The 24,041-nt window shown below is 39.3% G+C and overlaps 1 protein-coding gene across 12 annotated transcripts in view; it reads left to right on the top strand.

Moving 5' to 3' along the window:
• Positions 1-24,041, top strand: part of CHD2 (chromodomain helicase DNA binding protein 2) — a 135,879-nt gene that overhangs the window by 29,429 nt on the left and 82,409 nt on the right. For 5 of the 12 annotated variants that reach the window (XM_067029549.1, XM_059056114.2, XM_067029551.1 and 2 more), the window contains 11 exons: positions 1,383-1,614; positions 5,018-5,104; positions 6,778-6,839; positions 11,310-11,372; positions 13,167-13,274; positions 16,301-16,441; positions 17,704-17,837; positions 19,290-19,515; positions 20,887-20,987; positions 22,157-22,201; positions 22,375-22,553. In XM_067029549.1, the coding sequence (XP_066885650.1) occupies positions 1,383-1,614; positions 5,018-5,104; positions 6,778-6,839; positions 11,310-11,372; positions 13,167-13,274; positions 16,301-16,441; positions 17,704-17,837; positions 19,290-19,515; positions 20,887-20,987; positions 22,157-22,201; positions 22,375-22,553 (1,378 nt within the window). The remainder of the gene's footprint in view (positions 1-1,382; positions 1,615-5,017; positions 5,105-6,777; positions 6,840-11,309; positions 11,373-13,166; positions 13,275-16,300; positions 16,442-17,703; positions 17,838-19,289; positions 19,516-20,886; positions 20,988-22,156; positions 22,202-22,374; positions 22,554-24,041) is intronic. The other 7 variants (XM_067029550.1, XM_059056116.2, XM_059056115.2 and 4 more) reach the window with 2 other exon arrangements.

The raw sequence follows: 24,041 nt of genomic DNA, 5'->3' as shown, positions 1-24,041 counted from the left end.
CCCTCCGTTTATTCTCATTGCTTTCTCATCTTAACTAAAGTCCCCTCAACTGCATTGTGCTTGCTGTGGATCACACTGAACATTTGGGTCAGTTCCCATTCCCAGTGTACTCTCCTGTTCATTCTGTGGACATGTTTGTCAAGTGATAGGGCCTCATTTCTAGTTTGGAAGGGAGTGGTGGTAAATAACAAAAATACAAAGCCTCTCTCTCTCTGTCTTTTTTTTTGAGCCTTTCTGGCTTCCTGCCGTGTGTCTTTTATCTTCTGGTTGCTAAACTCGGGGTCCTTTCTGCTGATGTTACTCTAGGTTGTGGGTTGCTGCTTGCCTCCTCCTCTGCTCTGCCTCTCCTAAATGAAAAAATAGTTTTTAAGCAGAAGAGTTGAGTGAGCTGTACACTTCATTCCTGTAGAGTGCATCAACTTTAGGTCTTTTTGCTTTAGAGTATCCTTATATTCCTACCAGCATGCCCATGAATTACTTTTTAACTGTTGGAGAACAGGGGGTGGTATATTGCCTTCAGTCTTCCCTGGCCGCCTTTTTTTTTGTGTGTGTGTGTGGCTTCTGCTTTCATTTACCTACTTAGCATTGCTCTTTCCTGGGAGGGGTTTGGAATGAGGAAAGGGTGGGGGTGTGTGGAAGCCAATGGCAGTCTTCATTGGGTTAGGCTCTTTGTTTATTCTTTTCTGTTATAAGTCTACCAGGTCTGGGACTCACTGCAGGAGATTTCAAGGCAGGAGTTCTGGTTTGGGGTTCGTGTGTATGTTTTAATTTTCACCTATTTTTGAGAACCACTGATTGGATGATTGCAACCAGATTGTATTTTTATTCTTTGGGTGACTCTGCCTTGGTTTTGTTCTGTTCTGGGTTGGTTCCTTTTTTGTTTGTTTTTTCATTCGTTTCATTTTGGTTTGGTTTTGTCTTCATCTTAAGGAGGGAGGGACCAATGATGAACAAATATGACTTAGTAGATTCAGACAGATGGACCTGGTTTCAAATCCTACCTGTGTCATCTTGGGAGAGTTATTTAACTACTTCTGAGCTTCAGTTTTTCCTCATCTGAATGAAGGACAAAATAATATCCCCCTTTTAATTTTTTTTAAAAAAGCTAATCTATATAAATTAGGTGGCATATGGCATCATGTACATACTCAGGAAATAGTAGCTATTAGGGACATTGAGAATGGGATTAATGACATTGTTTGCAAATAAGACTATGAAAGTGAACTAGAAAATTTTGATCTTGTATTACCAAATTACTATTTGCTGTCACATTAACGCTAGGATATTACTATCTGTTGTCATATTAATACTAGGATTTTTATTTTAAAACAGATTTATGTGGCAGTTCTTAAATATTTAATTTTTTTTTTTTTTTAATTAAGTCATTCAGCGTCTGAAGAAGCTTCGGGTTCAGACTCAGGCAGCCAGTCGGAGAGTGAGCAGGGCAGCGATCCAGGAAGTGGACATGGCAGCGAGTCAAACAGTAGTTCTGAATCTTCGGAGAGTCAGTCAGAATCTGAAAGTGAATCGGGAGGTTCCAAATCCCAGCCAGTTCTTCCAGAAGCCAAAGAGAAGCCAGCCTCTAAGAAGGAACGGATAGCTGATGTGAAGAAGGTATCGGCTTTGCTGTACAGTACAAACGTGCTGTGAGCTAGGACCAGCTAGCAGACCTTTGTTTCCCACGGAAAACTCCTTAGTGTATCTTGATAATGAAAACTCATCTACAGCCACCTTTTCTGATAATGTACTGTCTGTGGGTCTAAATGGGGAATGCTTTCTGCTCTACTCGTTAGACACAGGGCTGTAAGGAAAATAATTACATAAACCATCAAATTATAGGGCAGAAAGACCAATTTTTGTTGTTTTGATTTTTAACATTTAAAAAAGGTGGTTAAAATATATATATTTTAATATAGCACTGAATTATACCAGAGAAAGTCATTCACAGATGATTGTGGAATGCAGTTGTAGTGTGATGGATAATCCCAATTCAAGAATAAGGGTAGTTTTTGTTCTATTGAAGAATGGAAGGAGAAATACTCCTCACAGAAAAGAAATTATCTGTACCTAGGCAATGTAGGTATTCTTTGCTTATCGAGAATCTTCCAGCAGAGAATGCAAAAAGGCAAAAATTGAGTTGCATAGCATTTTTTCATTGATGTCCAAACTTTAGGATGCGTCCCTTTTGGGGAAGAATTAATGACTTGGTCTAGTTAGTCATAAGAAATGCAGCTGATCTTTTAAAATTCCCTTTTGAGAGTATTAAGTTAGAATCACTGAAAATATAAAAAAGATTGCTTTTAGAAATTTAGAAATAAAATGTCTTAAACTAAAAGCTTTATCCTAAATCAGTTTTTCTTCTAAAATACAAACCTACATCTGCACAAAGATTTTCGTAGCGATACAAACAATTTAAAATTATCTGCAGGTTTTACAAAATAGCTTCAACAGTTCTGAAATTAAAAAAACAAAAACTGCTTTAACTCTTGAGACAGAATTGGGATTAACTGTGTTATTTCATTTCTTCTATTCCCAGCATAGTCATTGCTTAATGGTAAGTGACGCTTAAGAGCTGGTGGGAGGTTGGGGAATGCTGATAGTAGTGTTAGGGATAGGAAAATGAAAGCTGTCCTTGCTAATTAACTCATCACCAGAGAAGTGACCTTCTAACACTCAAGTGTTGTGCTTTGTTGCCTACTCAGTGTGTGGGGACCTTTCACAAGAGACATTTCAGGTGGTGACCTATTTCAGAAAGACCCTGAATGTAGAAGTACCACTTAGAGATCTTCTCTGAGTGTCATTCAGCTCAGAAATTTACCTGCAGAAGGTCTTGCTTGGCCATCTTTGAACTTTCTTCTGTACAGGGGAGAGTTCTTTACTTGCAGAGAGTAAAGGAAGCCATAGAAAACACGACTTGTGTCAGATGTTTAAAACTTTACTGAAATCATGCTCACTGTCTGGAATTTACAGTTTAACTGTAAGACTATATTTTTTATATATATATATATAAACTCCCTTTAAAGAGATAAAGGGGAATAAGACTGAATTTTAAGATAGAAGAAGTACAGTTTTTAAGGCAGAAATATTTTAAAGTTAAGGTGATAAGTTCCAAAAAGTTAATAAATACATGGATGAATGTACTAGCCAGTTAGAATGATTGGATTGTGACTTTAATAATTATTATTCTAAAATGAGCTAAAGAAAGCTCTTTGTTTTCTGTACACACGTCCCTTTCACATGGTAGCTTTTTATTGAATAGTTGAATTAGATATCATTAGCCCTCAAAAGGACAAACAGGAACACAAGATGATTTTAGGATGTATGCATTACAGTATATACTGTGATAAAGTCCCAACAGGTGAGCCTGAATGCCTGTCTAATATTTTTAAATGGTAAAATTAATTGATGTAGTGCCATTTAAAGCATTGAGCCACCCAGTTAATAAAAGCCCCATAAATACCTGTGCTGAGTCATTTCATAGCTCTAGGAGAGGTCCAAAAAAGGATGGGGGAGGGGTTGGCAGGCAGCACTAGAGCAAAGCTCTTTGCTGCCTTCCTTTCTCTGCCCCATTTGTTCAGAGTGTTTGGCATGTGCTGCATCTTTTGCCTAGATTTCCTTCTGCTTGGTTATTACTGACTCCTGGTTGGACCTTTTGTCCTCCAACTCATTATTCTAAGGTTGTTAAGGATTTTCTACTTTTATAAACTGAATTTATAAACTGAGGATGCTGGATTACATGATTATATGGCTTCTAGTTCAAAAATGCCTATTCCTAGAACATCATGCTTGTTACCTTTGGAGGCCTTGTTTTTCTTCAGCTTACTTGGCTTTTTTTTTTTTTTTTTTTTTTTTTAAAGGCACTGTTGATTATGTCCTTCCTTGGCTTAGTGACATTATGTGTTTTTGGATCGTCTTTCATCATTTTTGTCTTTTGGGGGGTCCACTTTCCACACATTTCATTATGAGCCTCAACCTGTGGCTTCTCCTCTTGCTTCACTCCAGATATTTTCATGACATTAGCTGTCACCCGTGTTTCGATGACAAACCCACATTTCTAATCTTGGCTTTCAAGCATCTCTTCTATATGTTTAACTCCTGTTGAGCATCTTCACTTCATTGTTCCACAATCCGTTTAAATTCATTTTGCCTATAGGTGATTGATTTCATTAAAAGAACACACAACATACCTATTAACAGTTATCTGTGGGAAGGAGAGTGAGGCTAGGGGTTAGACTAATTGTTAGAAGTGGAAGAAGGGGGGCCTTTTATAATTTTTTATATTTATTGATTTGAGTCTTTTAATAAAATGGTGTCAGTGTATTGTGAAAAAAATGTTCTCTTCAACTGATTCCTCTTTAAACTTTGATTACTAGTGAGGATTGTTACAAAAAATCAGGTCTTAAAGGCAAAGGGTTAACTACTGTTAGGGAATAAAATGAAGTGTGCTAGAGCAAGGGTGCCAGTGGGTCTCATTCTGAGAACCTCTAGCTAAATGTTAGAAATACCGAATTTGCCTGTATCTGGCATGTTGCACATCCTGAGGAATTAAAAAAAAAATATGTAAATGCACTGATCCTTATTTAATGAGAGTTGGTGGTGGGGCCCTGCTGATTTTTTTGTTTCTCAGATGAGTCTTGTGTAGTCAAAGCTGAAACTGAAAGCATTAGGGACTTAAAATTCATCAGTAAATATTTTGTCTTTAGTGGAAGTAGTTGTTCTCTTATGTTGCCATATTATTCAACTGTAAGTTTATATTTTAACAATGGGTGAGCATTGTTTAATGCCATTTAGTAATGAAGAGGCATCATTACAACTTTAATGAGTTCTCGGATAATATGCCTTACTCTTTTTAAAGATGGTCCTTCACTGTCTCATAAACAAAGCTAACAAAACAACCCTTTTGATATATAACGAAATAACTAATTGAATTCTCTTAAATTGAAATACATGTTCTAGTAATGTAAATAGTAAATGGGTCAAGAAAAAACGATTCATGCGTGGTCTGTTAATTTTACAGATGTGGGAAGAATATCCTGATGTTTATGGGGTTAGGCGGTCAAACCGAAGCAGACAAGAACCATCACGATTTAATATTAAGGAGGAGGTAAGAAAAACAAATGTTTTAAGGTGATACATTCAGACACCTTATCCTTTTTGACTCTGATATGTGTTACCATTAATGAGACTGAACTTCAGGCATGGGAGTTAAGTGACTCGAAAGTGAGCTTTCTCAATCTAATACAGAAGAAAAGCCACATGTGGCTTTTAAAAAAATAAAATTATCAGAAAGATCATGTCATAGTGAATGATGCTGTAGTAGAGAGTTAGAGTATTATATAGAACTGGACTTGAATTCTCTCTCTCTCTCTTTTTTTTTTTTGTTTCTCATAGTGCAGTTGATTATAGCAAGAAGTTTACTTTTTAAAATATCTAGTTTCTAAATCTTCTAGATTTTGTTACCTGGGTAACCAAGTAAATGTAACAGTGGAAGTAGTTTCAGATTTATTGCTGAGAAAGGAAGGAGAGTTTGCTTAAGTATTTTATTATACATAAATGGTTTAAATTTGGTTTCCTAGTTCATTTTTAATGTGCAATATAAAATGTTTAACACATATTTACTCTCTGATCAAATTGTCACAGATTGAATAGATTGATGGTTTTTAAAATTAGTGTTATGTACTGGGTTCTGTTGTTTCTGTAGAATCAGACCTTTTCTCAGTTTGTGTGATGTTTTTGCGGAAATCCTCTTAAGTTTTACTTCTACGTTAGGTTTATAGACTGCGTTCTGAAGACACGTTCTTTGGTCTCTCAGTGAAATGTCCCCTCTGCATTCTTAGGAGAACTTTGATATTCTTAAATATATAATATCTTTCTGATGAAAGTTAAATATTAGTAGCCAAAGGTTAGTGAGTTTGGGGTAGTAAATACACTTAAAAAATTTAATTGACTGTAACCACCTGCATTGCAATTATGGTGTTTTATTTTCAGTGACCTCTGAGCCGGTGTACCTTAGCTACCTTTCTTTTTTCCATGTTTGTTATAACCAACCGCATCTTTTCTCTTTTGTGTATAAATTAACACATTCTCTGTAGGGCACAAGCCTAACAGCAATGGGAGTAGTTTGCCAATTTGCTTAACTTGGGGGAAAAAAGAGGTGTTCAAATGTCTGTGACTGTAAACTTACTTTGCCTAGTGCTGTTAGCAGAGGGCTGCTGGCTCATGACTGAACATACTCTTTAATGAGTCTGAAATGAAACAGGTCCGTAGTCACTGCCATTAGTCACCGCCTTTAATGGCACACTAAATGTGTGGCATTTTTGTGTGACAGTCTCTATCTGCAGCATCCACTTTGGTCGCCATTAGACATGTGTCTTTTAAAATGTATATTAATTAAATTTAGGTAAAATGAAAAATCCATTCCTTAGTCACACCAGCCACATTTCAGGGGCTCAGTCACATGTGGCTGCTGGTTGCTCTGTGGGCCACAGCAGATACAGGACATGTCCATAGTCACAGAAAATTTTATTGGACTGTGTTCTTTCAGAAGTCAAGCTGAAAGAAATATTTCCTGGTGTTAGAGGTAACTCAGCAGTAACAGGCAAATTAATTTTCAAAGCAAAAGAAAAGTGAGCACCACCAATCAGATGGCTTAGGTTTCTTTCTGTCTAAAGACTCATATTGAATATATTGAGTAGATTGTTGAACCAGGGGGTAGTGTTATCCCTAATAACTGTGAATTAAAGTCTGTAATCATTTTTTCCTCCTCACACACTGAAGGCAAGTAGCGGGTCTGAGAGTGGGAGCCCAAAAAGAAGAGGCCAGAGGCAGCTGAAAAAACAGTAAGTCTTTCATGGGGGAAATTCCTTAATTTGGTAGTTTGGAACATGTGAGCATTTCTGGGACTGCCTTCATTGTGTCTGTAGTGCACCCCAGGGCCCAGAGTCCGCTTCTGTCTCTTTGCTATATTGGATTCCTGTTCATCTAAATTTGCTGCAGCAGCAGTCGCATTTGAAGCCCAGGATTCTTAGTTTTTCACATGTAGGTGTTAGGCTACTTTTTGGGGCAAACCCCAGTTATTCCATCTGATTTGCCCAGTTAGCCCAATTATTTTTTTTCTTAAAAATGTGCACAAATATCAAACATACAGGCATTTGGCATTCTATTCTAGATAAACAAGGAACACATTTAGATTGGCTGTTTTTCTTTTTCATTTGTTCTTTGTGTTGGCATGGCAAAGTTATATTGTTTGGACACCCATTTTAGTATGAAATTTCACATTGTCGTTTCCATGTAGTTTTACTATTGCAGTTCATAAGCCAGAAAATTTTAATTCATAGGCTTAATGTGAAATCCCTTTATGATACAGATTATATATTTGTTATTTTAAAACTTAAAAAATTCTACTTATGGTAAAAAAAAATTTGACTTTTTTTTGGAGGGGAGAAATAATTTAAAAAATCTTTTTTGGGGGGAATGTGTGGATCCCTTTGACAAACTGAATTCTACAGCCCGTCTCCTCAGAAGAATACTCAAAACTGCACACAAATTCAGGGGGTTCTCATGGTAAACGATTATCCTTGGCTCCCACTGAGAGCCCCAGTTATATATTCTCTGTTTTAAAGTATTAGTGATCCTTAATTTAAGTGTCTGGCCTAAAGCAAAGTAATGTGAGTTTTAAAAATCCATTTCCTCCTCTCCAAAATCGAGTAATACTTATTCTGCTGACCTAACAGGGTTATTAGAAACTATGCTAAGAAAAGTCAAGTAGTATTTAATATTGCCCTGCCCAGAGGGCATATGATTTTCATTTTCGTTAGAGTTGGAGAAATGATAACTGTAGGCAAGCCTGTACTTCTTGGCAGCTCAGAAGGCTCTTGTTCCCCAGTCCCAGGGCCTGCTCGGGAGACTCTGTTCTCAGCTTCCCAGGCTAATGGCCTTTTGGGAGCTTTTGGGAAGTCCATGCATGTGCTTTTTCCTCCACTGTCTGGCTACATTCTGCTGCTCTCTTGGCTGGAATCTAAATGGGCTGTACTTGAAAACGTGAACTCCTCAGTGTTTTTCTTTCTGTTTTTTTTTTTTGGCTGTGCTGCATTAATTCCCCAACCAGGGATCGAACCCGTGTCCCCTGCAGTGGAAGCGTGGAGTCTTACTTACTGGACTGCTGGAGAAGTCCCTGAACTCCTCATTTTAATGGCTTTATCTGGGTGTGGAGAAGCCTTCCATTTTTTCAGTCCCTGTGTAACACATCAGACTTACTCTTTTGACTGGCTTCTATATTTATTTTCCCTCTCCTATCAATCCTGAGAGCTCACCAAAGTTGGCAACTTTCAGTGGCCTTCATGAACCTTTCTTTCCCTTGAGTAGAACCTTTTCATTCCTTGTGGGGGGTTTGTGTCTTCTGTGATGCTGCTTTTCTACCCCTGGGCGCTTCCATAGGAACTTAGCATAAGCAGAGGTTCTCCTCATGCTTGTTTATTTGGGCCCTGTGCTGTCCTCACTTGTTGTCATTCTCTGGGCACCTGGAGAGTACTAGGGCTTATGGGGACCTCTTCCCTTCTAATGTTATTTAGAGGAGGTCCTACAACGGCTAAGGCTCAGGTTGCAAGGCACAGCACTACAGGGGCCTCTGATCTTAGCAAGGGTAACAGAACCCAGTGTGTGTGCACATGAATTTCAGAATTGAGAGACTCACTCAAAGGGAGTGGAAATTTTGAAGTATTAGCACAGGGAAGTGTTTTTCTGAAACCCTGTCCTGCAGATTATATTAAAGTTTTTAAAAGGAGCCTCTTTTTTTTTTTGGTGTACGCGGGCCTCTCACTGCTGTGGCCTCTCCCGCTGCGGAGCACAGGCTCCGGACGCGCAGGCCCAGCGGCCACGGCCCACAGACCCAGCTGCTCCGCGGCATGTGGGATCTTCCCGGACCGGGGCACAAACCCATGTCCCCCGCATCGGCAGGCGGACTCTCAACCACTGTGCCACCAGGGAAGCCCAAAAGGAGCCATTTTTAAACTTTCTTTGGGAATTAATTTCAAACTGCAGAAAAATTGTAAGAATAAGAGTAGTACAAAGAATGCCTGTGTACTTTACTGAGATTTACCATTGGTTACCATTTTTACCCCATTTGCTTTATCGTTGTGTGTGCTCACTTATATATTGCACACATGTTTCAGACTAAGATTCATACATCAAGGTCTTTCACCCCCGAGTAATAAGTGTGTATTTCCTAAGAATAAGGATGTTTTCTTTCATAAGCACAATACAGTTTTAACGTAAATAGATTTAACATTGCTACAACCCCTTTGTCTAATTTATATTCCCATTTTGTCAGTCAACCCAATAATGTCTTTCACAATATTTTTCCACCCCCAGGACAGGATCCAATGTAGGGTTAAATATGTGTTAGTTGTCAGGTTTCATTAATCTAGAGCACTCACACAGACTTTCTTTGCTTTTATGACATGACACTTCTGAAGGTACAGTTTTGGAAGGGAGTAACTCTCCTTGAGTCATGTGAATTAGCATTTTAAAAGCTTAGAAGAGGAAAACATTTTTTGAATTAGTTGGCAGTGTTGAAAATTGGGGGATGGTATGTAAGAATCTAGATTTCTAGTTTTTTGCGAAAAGCTGTCAATGCTGCCTCATATAACACTGGTCTTTGTAACCTTTGGAGAGGCTGTGAGTTCTCCATTTGACCCCATTTACGGTCCTTACCTGGCCCCAGTGGGTATTTGAGATTGTAACCCATGACTTAAAGTCATACAAACAAAATTTTGAGTTCTACTTCACCCTCTCATGCTGTTTTGATCATTGAACCCTTCTTAATATAGTCCCTATTCATATTATCCTAATTTGTGAAATGTTGTATGGGATTTCTCTGGACTCGTTATGGTCCCAGTGGTGCTTAACCCCACTGTACAGTGGTTCCAAAACCCTCTCTCCCAACTGGAATTTTAAAAAGTATTTCAGCTGTAATCATTTGAAGTTATTCTCCTGGGATTATAGTTATTTCTCACTTTCCACTGCTTTGAATTGAAAGTCTGTCACAGTCCTGTGACAGTGGAAGAGAATCCTCCTTAGCCCCAGATTTCCTCTCTTCACTGGGATTTGGTACTGAAAGGCATTCTCTTCGGGAAAATATACTGAAAATCAGTGAAGTTAAAGCAACTCTTTCCCTCTTTTCCTTACCTGCCTTCTAAAGTGGAGGAGAAAGGAGTTCCCTTCTTTGAGCTCTTAGAGGCAGTTAATAGGAAGCCTCAGTGGCTCTTGACCAGAGTTTAGGCCCATTTTATTTAAAAATGGCTTTTGTTCTTTCCCTCCTTTACAGTTCAGATTTGATTTGTGTCCCACCAACCACCTTTTCTTAGTAAAGGAAGAAAACTATACCCAGTTAACTTGCATTCTGACTTTGTCCTATTTATATTGCCTTGAGGCCTCAGTGGCCAAATCTTGGTATTTTTCTCCCCAGTTCCCAAAATTTGATGGCCTCTTAGAGCTGGATCTGGCAATTCAAGTCTCCTTTAATGTATGAAAAATATTTTAATCACGATCTCATATTTTAGACTTCATTGTAGCCGAGCATATAATATATGGCTTAGTCAGGGAGTCTCCCTCATAAAATTTGCATTATATGAGAAGCTAGCAAACTAGAAGTGGACATCGGTTTCACCTGTTGGAGAGCCAGGGTTGGGCAGTAATCTTTTTGTAATTGATTGCCCTTTTCACCCCTTATACGAAATGACTTAGTATTGCTGGTTGTAACTTACTCCCCACCCCCCACCCCCCCCAATTCTGGAAAATTAAAATGAAATTTGAAGCAATCCAGCCAGTTTCAAATACACATACATAAAACTCATTTAGATCTTTTAGGCCTCTGATTGTTCAGATCCTCCCAGAATGTGTAAGCCTGGTTTTAATGTTTGCAGATTCTGTGGTCTTCAGTAGGTTATGGTTGAGAGTAGCAGGGCTGGGGATTTTACATGTACCAAACAGCTTGTTCTCCCTGGTCTTGAGTTTCCCCCTACCTGGGAAGAGGCCTTTGGACCAGACGATTTGCTAATTTTTTGTACATTCTTATATTGGGAGATTCTAAGTCGTCCTGGTTGTCTGTAAGTCTACAAATCTGCAGTTTAACTGGAAAACTAGACTCAACATTCATTCTCTCAGTGTTTACTGCCAGTTTAGTCTCCTAAAGTTATGGAAGTGGACCTTATTAGCTACCCTGATACAGATTCTCAATTTCTGGCAGAGTTATGTAAATTACAAATAATACTTGACTGTGGATCTTTCTCATCTGATCTGCTCTCCCTTAGGTCTTACGTGCATGTTCTTTCAAGCTTGTTTCCTGTGAAACCACTTCTCTCCAGTTTGACTGTGTGAGTTCCTTCTAAAGGGTAAACTGTTCTGGACTTGGCCCAAGGGAGACTTAGGTGCCAATCTCCCAATTGCTGGAGACATCTTCCTTTTTTCCTTCCTGGCCGTCACCATCTATTCCTTGGATTCCTTAGCAGACATTTATTGTACGAGGCTCTAGGCAAGGAGAATAAAGCAGGTACCCAGAGTATAGTTTGCTTTAAAGAGAGAGTGAAGGATATTAGGTGACAATAGTAGGCCTTAATATCTTACCAGTCTGCTTCCAAAAGCACCCTACCTGTCTGACAGTCTGATAAGACTCATTCTTTTTTTTTTTTTTTTTTTTTTTTTTTTTTTTTTGCCGTACGCGGGCCTCTCACTGTTGTGGCCTCTCCCGTTGCGGAGTGCAGGCTCAGCGGCGGCCATGGCTCACTGGCTTAACTGCTCTGCGGCATGTGGGATCTTCCCGGACCGGGGCACGAACCCGTGTCCCCTGCATCGGCAGGCGGACTCTCAACCACTGTGCCGCCAGGGAAGCTCAGGACTCATTCTTTAATTATTTCTTTATTTAACAAAGATATATCTCCATTTGCCTGCCTTTGTGCTAAGCTCTGGTACAAAGATACCCTGCCCACATAGAGTGACCTACTATTAGGTAAATGGTAGTGCCAGTAGAACTTGAGTAATGTACGTAGAAGTGCTCCACTGCCTTTTCATGGAAGGCTTGAAAAACATTTTTTCCCGAAATGTTTCCACTAATTCAAGTGCAGGGTGGCTCCTGGACCTTTTAGGAAAGTTCTTCCACTATTACTTTGACTTCCTCTTCCATGAAGAATATTGATTTGACTTTGCAACTTGGCAAGAGTTGTCTTTAGCATAACCTCATTTTCTATACACAGACCCAGAGGCACAATGGTAATTGTTTAGAGAGAACCCCAGGTTCTTGCCTGTTAAGTTTTTTTTTTCCTCTAGATATTTCATGCCCAGTAGCTATTCTATATGCTCCTTCCTTCTTCCCTGCAGGTGAGAAATGAGCTGAGTTTATGTGATGTCTTGTTTGGTATTCAAGTAAACTTCAAAAACTGGGGATAGTAGGGCACCTATAGGATATGGCTCTCCGAAGTCTTTTACAATCTTGAGGAGCAAAAGAACACCTACTGTATTTAATAATTATTGCAAACTACTTCATTAGTTGAACAGGTTATTTAGTAGGTAGGAGATTTATCATTGAAAAATAGTTTTGGGGATTGTTTTCTCAGTATATTCTAAAGATGTTAAAATAACTAGTACAGTAGTTCTCAAGTCTCTTATTAGTATCAGCATCATTTGAATTTGTTAACATTCAGATTTTTAGGCCTCACATTATACCTCCTGAATCAGAAACTGGCTGTGGCCCAAAAATCTCTTTTAATAAGCCCTTGAGGTGGTTCTGGTCCATGCTAAAATTTGAGAACCTCCGATTTTGTATATATTATGGCTTCAATCTGGTCAATGATAGTAGTAAATAAAAATAGAATATTAGAGATTTAGCAGCATTTTTTTTTTCAGAACAAATAGTTTAAAAAAATACAGTCTTAGCTTCCATTTTCATTTATTTTTGATACCAGATATAAAATAGGAATAGATATTACACAGCCCAGGAAGGAACACAACCAAAATTTAAATGGAGCTAGAACAAATCTTTTAGCATAATATCTAAAATATACATGTTCTGCCTTTTTGGCTAATCAGATTGTCAGATTTGTCAGATTCTTCAAGCTAAACAATCTTGAAGAATTCTTTTAGAAAAAAAAATTTTGCTTTGCTTTTGATCACAGAGAAAAATGGAAACGGGAGCCCTCAGAAGATGAACAGGAACAAGGCACCAGTGCAGAGAGCGAACCAGAGCAAAAAAAAGTGAAAGCCAGAAGACCTGTCCCCAGAAGGTGCAGTGTTTGCTTGAACATCTCTGCTTCTGGTTGAGCTTAGTTTGTGTTAGATTGAGAAGGACGATGTAGTGCTAGCCTGAGGGCCTTAATTGATGGGGTACAGTGTGTTGTGATTCCGGATTTTGAATGCCTGGTTAACTTCTTGCCAGCCTGCATCATTAGCAAGTAATTCAATTACTGAGCTACTTATATTGATTTTGTGTGTTTGCATGGTACGTAGCTCAGAGTGGATCTTACTGTTCATACTCCAGGCAGACTAGTTATGAGGAGCGAATCTATCTTCCACTCTTAAAAAAAGCTCCCTGTGTATTTGACTAATGTACAAGTTCTTTTTGGGAGAACTAATTGTTAAGTTTAATTGGCTGGTTCAAAGCATACGTTACTGTTTATTATCCTGTTCTCATAATCTTTATAACGTTAAGCAGAGAATCTGTGCAGGGAAGGAAGTAGGTGGAGATGAGAGGAAACTGGTAATTTTTGATCAGACATAATGGCAATGAAAGGTACTGGTGATGGGGAATGGAAGGCAGGAGGCAGAGAGGCCCCAGGAAAATTTACCTCCTTGCAGTATTGCTTAGGATGCGTCTGGCACATATTGACTTTGGACCAGATCCCACTCACCACCTGTTTTTTTGTATGGCCTGCGAACTCAGTGTAGCTTTTATAGGTGAACATTTGTAGTTTGGTGATGGGGAACACTAAATTTGAACCCTAGCGAAGTGAAATGTTATCCCTTCAAAAAGGATTCTGTTCTTCTCGTTAGTAGATGTTGTATCACACAAAAAAGTACTCAATGATTATTATTATTTTATTTTGACTTTCGTCAATAAAATATTGTTTAATTTATTTTCTCTTGTACCTATGTAATGGCCTCAACTTTGCCTCTTGTCTGAGAAAGTAAAAAATACTTATCCTCTGGCCATTTACAGCAAACCTGTGTCAATCCCTGGCTTAGGACATTGTACCTGACCCCTCACCTCCCACCCCAGCAGGGAAATTCATCAATGCGTTTTGTCTCCTTTCTTCTCAGTTTCAGTTCTCAGGTCTGGAATCCACTCCAGTTCTGTCTTCTAGATTTTACCCATCATTTATTGAATCTGATCGTTTGTCTGTGTTAGTGTTGGTTATGGCAGGTATGAGAGAAACAGGTGACTATTATTGTGAGTTTCTGTCTCCCTCTTTCTCCTTTCACCTGTTTACCACCGATGGAGGACTTGGGGATTTCCTTTTGAGATCTCCTAGTCTGTGGCTCTCAGTCATGGCTGCAGGGAAGTCACTAGAGGGGCCACCTCCTCAGTCCGTTCCATTGGTTTGTGGCAGGGCACAGTCTCTCAGGTAGCCTTCCTGGTATATTTTATGTACATAGGAGAAAAATGTATGTGTAGTTATTTCTTGTCCTTTACTTCCTTTATAAAGATGATAGCATTCCATGCATCATCTTCTGCATTTTTTCTTTCATTATCTTGGAAATCTTTCCTTATCCATATACAGAAAACTCCCTTTTTTATGGGTGTGTAGTATTCTGTTTATTGAACTAGTTCCTAGTTGATGAATGTTTAGTTTTTCTAATCTTTTGTTATTGCAAATACCACAGTGAATACCTTACTGTGCCTTTATCAATCTATATCTGTAAAGTCAATTCCCAGAACTAATATTGTTATATTTGTAATTTTTAAAAACTAAATTTATGTATTTTATTTATTTATTTTTGGCTGCATTGGGTCTTCGTTGCTGTACACAGGCTTTCTCTAGCTGTGGCGAGCGGGGCCCACTCTTCCTTGCGGTGTGCGTGCCTCTCATTGTGGTGGCTTCTCCTGTTGCGGAGCACAGGCTCTAGGTGCACGGGCTTCAGCAGTTGTGGCTTGCAGGCTCTAGAGCGCAGGCTCAGTAGTTGTGGTGTACGTGCTTAGTTGCTCCGCGGCATGTGGGATCTTCCCGGACCAGGGCTCGAACCTGTGTCCTCTGCATTGGCAGGTGGTTTCCCAACCACTGCGCCACCAGGGAAGCCCTGTAATTTTGATAGATATTTCCAAATTGCCCACCAGAGAGCTGCCATCAGCAACGTGCTGCATGTGTATTTTTTTTTTTTTTTTAAAGAAGATGTTGGGGGTAGGAGTTTATTTATTTACTTATTTTTGGCTGTGTTGGGTCTTCGTTTCTGTGTGAGGGCTTTCGCTAGTTGTGGCAAGTGGGGGCCACTCTTCATTGCGGTGCGTGGGCCTCTCACTATCGCGGCCTCTCATTGCGGAGCACAGGCTCCAGACACGCAGGCTCAGTAGTTGTGGCTCACGGGCCCAGTTGGCTCCGTGGCATGTGGGATCTTCCCGGACCAGGGCTCGAACCCGTGTCCCCTGCATTAGCAGGCAGATTCTTAACCACTGCGCCACCAGGGAAGCCCTGCATGTGTATTTTTATGTCAGGTGATCCTGAGGAACAGTTGCTCACCGTTGCCTCAGAGCCCACAGTACAGTTGTCCCTTCATCCCTGTGGGGAATTGGTTCCAGGACCCTTGTAGATACCGGAATCTGCAGATGCTCAAGTTGCTTCTTTATATAAAGTGCTATAGTATTTTTGTATAATCTGTGCATCTCCTTCCGTATACTTTTAATCATCTATTGATTACTTATAATGCCTAATACAATGTAAATGCTATGTAAATAGCTGCTAATGCTCAGCAAATTCAAATTTTACATTTTGGAACTTGGTGGAATTTTGTTTTGCAAACACATTTTTGATCCATGGTTGGTTGAATATGTGGATGTAGAACCTGCAGATACAGAGGGCTGACTGTATTCCTATAAATGACTGAAGGGTATCAGCAGTAGAATCACTTTCAAGTTTCTAGTGAAGCAGATCTCTAGTGAATTAGAATCTCAGGGAATGGGACCTGGGAATATTCATGTCTAACATTCCCCTGGTTAATTCCTGTATATGAACCCTGCTCTGGGAAATAACATATAGATTTGAAGTAGACAACAGATGATAAAGTGAGGACTTTGCCATTTTTTCTTTTCTCATTTTAGAGCAATGCCCAAACCTCGTGTTAAAAAGCAACCTAAGACTCAGCGTGGAAAGAGGAAAAAGCAAGATTCTTCTGATGATGAGGATGAAGATGATGAAGCTCCCAAAAGGCAGACTCGCCGCAGAGCGGCTAAAAATGTTAGGTAGGTGATGCCCCAGAAGGTTTTCATTAGTGTGAAGGGAAGGTGATAGTGTATTTGGCTAGAGCTTGGTTCTGATAAGCCCAGGATTAGGCATTTGATAGGTAAAAATAATGACCTGTGTCTTGAGGTTACATTCGGAAATCTGGTCAGGGTTCTTGCAAAAAGAATGGTTCTGGCCAATAGGAATATGGAAAGAATAGTGATAACTCATTTCAAGCCTTCATTCCTATGAAGAGAACTGCTTTATTTCAAGTTCATGTTTCGTTGAGGTGGTAGTGATGTTATCTTCATTTCATAACATCCTTTTTTAGGAAGGACATTAGGATTGTATTTTCACTTTTGAATTGCTCTTTGAATCAGGCAAATTCTTTTAAGTTTCACCTTATGTATTTGGATATAATAATCTTATCAAGCTTACGATATGATATGAAGCATTAGAAAATGAAATAAAGGAATAGATATATGCAAACATAAATATTTTACTTTATATGAATCAAAGGGTATTTAATTTGCTTTTAGAGGACATGCAGGTTTCTTTTGGTCTACTTAAAGATGGTGAAGCTGAGTCCTGGAGTTATTAATAACCTGTTCAATGTATCCAGTTAATACTTGGAAAGCTAAGACTAGGTTTTGAGTATGTTAATATGTAGCTTAGCACTTTTTCCTCCTACAGCTGTACTACATCCAGAATTGTGTTCTTCTCTTCTGTAACTCCCAAACCATTTGTTGTTAATATATGGCGGAAGGTTACATTTTAATATTTTATTACCAGGAAGTATGCTCAGTAACTTGAGAATACTTAAATTTCATATTCTTGTTATTGGGAGACAAAATGCAGGGTTGATACATTCTATCTTAGAACTATTGCTCCGCTTTTATCGAATAGTAGTAATTTTTTCATTTATCATGTATTTTCTTTCTTTGTAGTTGTTTCCTTGTTTATACATAGTAATGATCTCATTAAAAAATGAAAACATAGGAGTGTCTTTGTAGTAGTTTTCTATGTGTTGCTTACAGAAATCACTGTAGTCAGTTTCTATTTTGAAATATGAATTAGCCTTCCTGCAGCTATCTGTGAACATGAATTAATACTTTAAGCAGGAAAAAAAAAAGAACTTCGAGCCCACTTTATCGTGGCTGATCTGCACGACAGCATGTTGGGGCCAAAAGGGTATGGTTCCTTGACCTAATGATATTATGTATGGTGGTGTTTGAATCTGAAAAGATAGTTTCTCATTTATTTGGCATTATTCCTCATGCAGTTATAAAGAAGACGATGACTTTGAGACTGACTCAGATGACCTCATTGAAATGACTGGAGAAGGAGTTGATGAACAGCAGGATAATAGTGAAACTATTGAAAAGGTCTTAGATTCAAGGCTGGGAAAAAAAGGAGGTATGTGAAGACAACACTTCATTCTTGCCATAGGTGGCAACAGATGTTATGGCAGGGAATCCAGATGTTTAAACAGGAATGGAATTAAGGATCATCATTGCCTCATGCACAAGGAGCAGCTTACTTTTTGCCAGATTTCTTAATTCTAACTGTGGCCAGGGACCCTTCCGATTGGCCTTTGCTTTTAGCTCCCTGAGTTACTTCTGCTCCTCTTTCTGTTTCTGCTTGAATGCTTCACCTTCCTCGCCCATCTCCTTAGCCTGATTCTTGGGTTGCTTCAGGGGCTTCTTGCCACCTTTGCGGCCAGACGTGATACCTGCTGCCCCTTCCCTGCCGTTGGAAGCTAGCAAATTACTTTTTATATCTGCTCAGTAAGGCCCAAATTTTTATGTATTCAGCTCTGAAGTGATGAATTTCAGTCCGTGCCCGTATTTGTTGTGAAACGTGGAAGTTTTTCTGACCCACAGAAAAACTGACCTGAGACTATAGGACTGTGTCCCATATGTCTTTGAGATTTTAAAATTGAGCTGGTTAAAGATGTTTTAATATCTTAAAAACCAGTGATGCAGCAGAGATTGTTGATTATTAATATTAAGTAAATCTAGTTATTTGTTTTTGAACCTCCTTGTGATAAGTGTCAAACGGGTTAAATACATATTTGGACAGTAGTGAAGAATTTTTTATATCCAAATTGAGATATCTCACACTCAGTTTTTTTTTTTTTTTTTTTTTTTTTTTGCGGTATGCGGGCCTCTCACTGCTGTGGCCCCTCCCGCCGCGGAGCACAGGCTCCGGATGCGCAGGCCCAGCGGCCATGGCTCACAGGCCCAGCCGCTCCGCGGCATGTGGGATCTTCCCGGACCGGGGCACGAACCCGTGTCCCCTGCATCGGCAGGCGGACTCCCAACCACTGCGCCACCAGGGAAGCCCTCACACTCAGTTTTTTAAAGTAACCTTTCCATATAGGAAATATCAAAATAATACCTAATTCATTTTTCTTTGTATTTTTTTTTTTTTTTTCATCCAGCCTTACTTAAGGTTAAGAGAGTTAACAGGGAGTTTTGGGTGGATGAGTAATTGGGGAGATTTTAAATTCTCTTACCTTGTTCTTAATATTCCTGGAGAGAGAGACAGATTTGTTTTCTGAGGTAGTAGGAACCAAAACAAAAGGATATTGCTGTTCCATTTTTATTGTGTTTGGATACAGAGATTTCTTTGATTTCACCAGCAAATTTTGTAATGTTTTAAGTAGTAAAAATTGGGTTTGCATCATGAAAATATTTGAAATTGTTGATCATGTTCATTCTATATTGTTTGTGAATTTCTGCTTATTTCAAGTCAAAGGATTTTGGTGCTTCATCCATAAAGAGACTCTTTAGACATTTGTTTATTTGGGAAGCTTTTCAATGTCTGGCTTAATATACTTTTTAAAATATAACAATCCTTTTTCAGCCACTGGAGCTTCTACTACTGTATATGCAGTTGAAGCTAACGGAGACCCTAGTGGCGACTTTGACTCTGAAAAGGATGAAGGCGAAGTCCAGTACCTCATCAAGTGGAAGGGCTGGTCGTATATCCATAGCACGTGGGAGAGTGAAGAGTCCTTACAGCAGCAGAAAGTGAAGGGCCTAAAAAAACTAGAGAACTTCAAGAAGAAAGAGGATGAAATCAAGCAATGGTACATTATCCATCCTGGATAAAAGAAATACAGACTTGGTGGCTATACACAAAAATATATAGTATGCACAAAAATATATAATATAGCCTGGAGGAAGGGAAGGTTTTTAACTAGTCCATGGAGAACACAGCTATCTAGAATATCAAATTTTGCCTTTAGCATCTGAATGAACGTGGAGGCATCCACGATTACGTTTTATAAAACTTTGAGCTGAAGATAGTATATATTTTTGTGTATAGCCACCAAGTCTGTAGAGTTTAAGAATAACTAGCTTATGGAGCATTTTTCACACATGATCGCATTAATCCTCACAGTAATCCTATGAGATTTGTACTGTTGAACAAAATGTTTTTTTGTGGGAAGAGTGAGGTACAGAGCAACTCTGTGAGAGGGCCCAGGATTGGAATTCTGGCAGCCCAAGTCCAAGGATAACGTACTTAAGCACCTTGTTAACTTTCTGTGGTTGTGCTGGGGTACCTTGGATGTCAGCAGTTAATATTCTAGAACTCTCTGGGTTATCATGTACTTAAAACTAATCTTGGTTTTACACAGTTTACAGAAAGGATGTGACAGAAATGTTCTGAAACTGTGATAGCCTGTTGTTTGTAGTTTACTTACAGCTTTGAACATGTTAGGTTGCATCTGAGACATAATGTGGGGTCACAGCATACACACACCTAAACTGGCAAAAAGAAGCATAAGTTCCCCTCGAAGACGTATGTGTCAGTGTCATGTGGTGAGGTTATTTTGTGTTAGGAATAGGGACAAATGGGTTCCAATTCCTGTTTTGTTACTATGCAAAATATGCTATTTCAGTAAATCAGCAACTTTTTTCTTTGAGTCAAAAACAAAAATATGTATCCCTAAGATGTGGGTTTGTAAAGCAATTAGAATTTTAAAAATCCTTGAAAGCTTTAGCAGTATTCAATGTCAAGTTGCTGGTGTTGTCGTTTTATAAGTATGAATAACTGGTTTTCTAAAAAAGCCACAGTCACGCCTAAAGCCCATACATATTTGAAAAAAGGTAGGTTTTCTTGTAAATCTGGAAGAGTTTTATTGTCCTTGTCTGTCAAAATATATGAATATCACATGAATTCATCACCCCAAATAGTTATTTTTAGGTTTCTTTATTAATGGGCCACATCAGAGAGAACAACTGGTGTGTCCTATAAGTCTAAGGTTTTTAGTGTTTTCTATAAGTCTTTCATGTTTTTCTTAAAATCTCTGGTCTAATTATTAGTAAAAGATTACTAAGGGACATATGAAAGTAAAGACTAAGTTTCCTTTCCTACCTTGACTTTGCATTGATAGATATGTATGGATCCCCCAAATCTAATAAGTATTTATTTTTTCTGTCTGTCTTCTGTCCAGGTTAGGGAAAGTTTCTCCTGAAGATGTAGAATATTTCAACTGCCAACAAGAGCTGGCCTCAGAGCTAAACAAACAGTATCAGATAGTAGAAAGAGTAATAGGTAAGTACATGGAAACTCACCTAAGCAGTGTTTGAGCACCAGGAATAATAGAACTTTTTCTTTTGGGAGTAATGTATATATATTGAAAAAATGCGGGACTTCGCTGGTGGCACAGTGGTTAAGACTCTGCGCTCCCAGTGCAGGGGGCCCGGGTTCGATCCCTGATCAGGGAACTAGATCCCACATGCATGCCACAACTGAGCCTGCCTGCTGCAACTAAGATCCAGTGCAACCAAATAAATAAATAAATAAATAAATATTTTTAAAAATGCATTTTTGTAGGTATACTTTTTGGAGAATAGACAGATGCCTAGATTTATTTTGAAGGAAAAGCTACCAAGCGTTGCTGGTAGATTTAGAGATGGGGGAAAAGAGGTGGCAAGGATGGTGCCATGATTCTTGACCTGAGCAAATAGGAGACTAGAGGTACCATTTACTGAAATAGAAAGATTAAGGGAAGAGCTAATTTTTGGAACAGAAAATCAAGAACGTATTTTGATATTTGTCAGTTTGATATACTTCTCAGTCATCTAAGTGGATAGTATTGTGAAGGCTGTAGCATATATGAGTCTGGAGTTTAGAACTCATTCTGGGCTGGAAATTTAAATTTGAGAATATAATCTGTATGTAGATAGTATTTAAAGCCTAAGGTTTAATGAGATAATCAAGAATGTGTATGTGGTGAGAGTAGAAATCTGAGGGCATTCTAGCTTTTGGAAGTCAGGAAGAAACCAGCAGAGGAGAGTGAGAAAGGACAGCCAGTGAGATAGGGGGAGGGCCAGGAGAGGGAGGTGTGCTGGGAGCCAGGTGATTCACGCACATGGCTCCGGCAGCAGGAGGCGCTGCCAGTCACAGAGGACTGGGACTTGATCCTTCAGCTTGGCAGCAGGCCTGGCCCTGGGGAGATGGACCCATGAGGTGGTGGGGCTACAGGCGTGATGGGGTGGCTTTAGGGGAGAGTGAGGGGACAGTATGAAGAAAGCTCCCCCGGGGAGCCTTGTTGTAAAGGGGGAACAGAGAGATGGGGTAAGTGCTAGATAGGCTGCTTTTTCTTTTCTTTTTTGAAGATGTGAGATAGTAGAGTATATTTGTACTCTTATTCATAGGACCTAAAATGTCACCGTTTTCTTGGTTATGGTGATAACTTACCCAGCTTTCCATTTATTTAGCTGTGAAGACGAGCAAATCTACACTGGGTCAAACAGATTTTCCAGGTAAGCAAGACAACTTGTTTGTAAATACTGTTTAGTATTTAAGAGCAGTTCATGTTTTGCAGAATATATACAGCTTTGCCACATGGTGTTTCCTTGGTTATACATAAAACAGAGTGTCACTCCTCTCCTTTAATTGACAGTTGCTGATCTGTAAATTTTTATATGTGAAATAGCTCACAGTCGGAAGCCGGCACCTTCCAACGAACCTGAATATCTATGCAAATGGATGGGACTGCCCTATTCAGAGTGCAGCTGGGAAGATGAAGCCTTGATTGGAAAGAAATTCCAGAGCTGCATCGACAGTTTCCATAGTCGGAACAACTCAAAAACCATCCCAACAAGAGAATGCAAGGTGTGGTGACTGCTGGCTTTTGAATTTTCAGGGGAAAGGTGTATTGCTACAAAGGGTTGGCCACATAGATAGATGTTGGGAAGAGAAAATACTACAAAAGTAAGTGCTAATTCCTGTTTTGAAGTGAAAGAAAATGACTTATCCTTGACATCAAAGGAAAATAATTAAAAGGAGAGGATGAGTTGTATAATAGCTTTGCTGACTTCTTTAATCTTCTTATTTAAACAATTAGATATATCTAATATGGAGATATTGTAGAGAATACTGGAAAGAATTAAAGCACTTTAAAGAGAAGTGACAGGAAAGGGGAGTGTCTGAATTCTAGGTTATAAAACTAAATATATAGGCTCTTTTATTTGCTAGATTGGTTGTACAGTTCCTTTTCTTTCGTTGGAATTCATTCCCTGTGTAAATTGGTATGATTGGGTCCTCAGTAATAGAAGTTTATGTAAGACATGGCCTCTCTCTCCATGAGGTTGACATTCAGATTCATGGCACCAAACCTCTATCTGTGAAAAGCAGTGTGTAACTGAAGGTCAATGAGTGTGATAAAGACTTTCAGAAATAGGAGTCACTGAGCCACAGGGATCATTGAAGGGGTTTTAAAATGAGGAAATTGTGGTGCTTGAAGTGCCCTGTCCTTGAAGAATTGATTGGAGCTGGTTAGACAGACAGAAGGGGGCCCAGGTTATTGGCCTCCCGTGAAAGATATTAAGAGAAAGATGTTCTTATAGTCAGTAGGAGGACCACCGGACCTCAGGGTAGGAAGAGAGGGAGGTGATATTGGCAAGTCAAAGTGTGTATGTCTTGAATACCTTGGAGGGTATTTGGATTTTATTCTGTGGGTATTCATAAGCCTACCCTCCTTAGCAGAGCAGCAGGTATGAAACAGTATTTCGTTTAGAAAGTTTCATGTAACGGCCATGTGTTGGAGACCAGAGTAAGCAGTTGTTAAAGCCAGAAGGTCCCACCAGGAAGGTGTTGTAGAAGCCCATGGAGGGAGAATTAGTGTGAGGATGAGGGAAGTGGCAGCAGCTGGGGGGTCGGATGGGAGAGGCACTGTGGGGCAGACGTGGCAGAAGTGGACAGCCGGAGGCGTCTGATTCCATTTACTGCCAGCTGCTCACAAAAGAGAGCTGCAACTAACAATAATTACCTTATCAAATGCGTTATTAGGATGACACTTCTCATAATGGGGCACTATTCCAGAGAGTGCTAATCTTCAGAGAAATGCTCCTTGAGAAAAACACTATTGTGGCCAAATTACTTTGGGAGGTATTCCTGAATGAGTTTCTCCTGTAAGTTCATAGCATACACAAGAATGTTAGACTTTGAAAAGTCATGAGCCATGAAATTTATATAAGTTTTTAATCCATTGTTTCCCAAACTGATTTGGCCACAGAATCCACATTTTGTGCACACCATAGACACATGGCTCTACTAGACTGCCAATTCTTCACACCTCTGGAGGTGAGAGCAGCATCCTTT

The sequence above is a fragment of the Kogia breviceps genome, chromosome 3 (assembly GCF_026419965.1).
Source record: "Kogia breviceps isolate mKogBre1 chromosome 3, mKogBre1 haplotype 1, whole genome shotgun sequence".
Taxonomy (NCBI): domain Eukaryota; kingdom Metazoa; phylum Chordata; class Mammalia; order Artiodactyla; family Physeteridae; genus Kogia; species Kogia breviceps.
The sequence above is the reverse complement of the archived record's forward strand: the minus strand, read 5'-3'. Positions and strand labels throughout refer to the sequence as shown.